This window comes from Helobdella robusta (genome assembly GCF_000326865.2).
Source record: "Helobdella robusta unplaced genomic scaffold HELROscaffold_6, whole genome shotgun sequence".
NCBI lineage: Eukaryota > Metazoa > Annelida > Clitellata > Rhynchobdellida > Glossiphoniidae > Helobdella > Helobdella robusta.
In genome coordinates this window covers 2,746,237-2,747,396 of record NW_008705330.1, presented here as the reverse complement: position 1 = coordinate 2,747,396, position 1,160 = coordinate 2,746,237, and the positions used below count along the sequence as shown (strand labels likewise).

The window sequence follows — 1,160 nt, the reverse complement described above, 5'->3', positions numbered from 1 at the left end:
ATCCAGCCGGTTTTGAATGTGAACAAACGAAGTGTGTATGTATGTATGTATGTATGTACGTATGTACGTATGTATGTATGTATGTATGTATGTATGTATGTATGTATGTATGTATGTATGTATGTATGTATGTATGTATGTATGTATGTATGTATGTATGTATTTATGTATGTATGTATGTATGTATGTATGTATGTATGTATGTTTTTTTGTTTGTATAAGCGTGCCTGCGCCTACCTCTTACGAATGTGCGTAAGAACGTGTGTACTTGATTATAGAATAATAAATGACTTTGGAGAAGTAGATACATTTGTCTGGTCATTTCTGTTGTTGTTATTATTATGAATGATAATTTGGTTGTAATAGCAATATTATTTTTTTAAATGTTGTTTAAACGTTTTTTGTTGTCTTTATTGATTTTTTTTGCTATTGTTATTATTGTGAAAATTATTATGTTTATTTTGTTGTTATAATTAATTTTGTTTATGTTATTATTATTATTATTATTATTATTATTATTGATATTGTTATTTCGATTTGAATCATTACCATCGTCATTCATCTTCGTGACAACCTTTATTTTAACTCACAACAAATTTTCCTGGTTGTATTTTCCGGTATCCATAAGTTTGTGTGAATGTTTGTGTTTTTTGTGTATGTTAGTATTTTTGCATGTCTGTGTTTTTGTTTATTTGTGTGTTTATATATTTGTGTGTTCGCGTGATTGTATATGTGTGTTTGTTTATGAACTTGTTTGTTTGTATGCACGTGTGTGTTTCTATTGTTGTATGTTTATTTGCTTGTTTGTATGTCCGTGTGTTTTGCGTGTATGTGAGTATGTTTAAATATATTTTTGTATTGCTTGGATTTTTTAGTTTTCCGTATATAGTGAAAGTTCATTGCTGTCATAATAATGCACCGATTTAAAGATATACAAACATCATCATGCATGCTATCATAGTCAGATATACATACATAAAATGTTACATGAAAACATACATATTTGTAAAAGTACATGAAAACATACATACATATATGCAAACAGACATACACACATATATACAAACAAACAGACGTACATACATACATACGCATGCAAACAAACATACACATAGATTTTTATAAGTAAACTTCCCTCCGTTCATGTTCACGTTTGATTC

General features: G+C 27.9%; 2 protein-coding genes across 2 annotated transcripts in view; both read right to left on the bottom strand.

Annotated features, from left to right (window-relative positions):
• HELRODRAFT_164223 (hypothetical protein) overlaps window positions 1-322 on the bottom strand; it is a gene marked incomplete at both ends in the record, with an annotated part of 4,183 nt that extends 3,861 nt beyond the window's left edge. Inside the window, one exon of the mRNA XM_009029217.1 lies at window positions 292-322. Within this exon, the coding sequence (XP_009027465.1) occupies window positions 292-322 (31 nt within the window). The remainder of the gene's footprint in view (window positions 1-291) is intronic.
• A 639-nt stretch (window positions 323-961) lies between these two features.
• HELRODRAFT_68741 (hypothetical protein) overlaps window positions 962-1,160 on the bottom strand; it is a gene marked incomplete at both ends in the record, with an annotated part of 32,984 nt that continues 32,785 nt past the window's right edge. Inside the window, one exon of the mRNA XM_009028952.1 lies at window positions 962-1,130. Within this exon, the coding sequence (XP_009027200.1) occupies window positions 962-1,130 (169 nt within the window). The remainder of the gene's footprint in view (window positions 1,131-1,160) is intronic.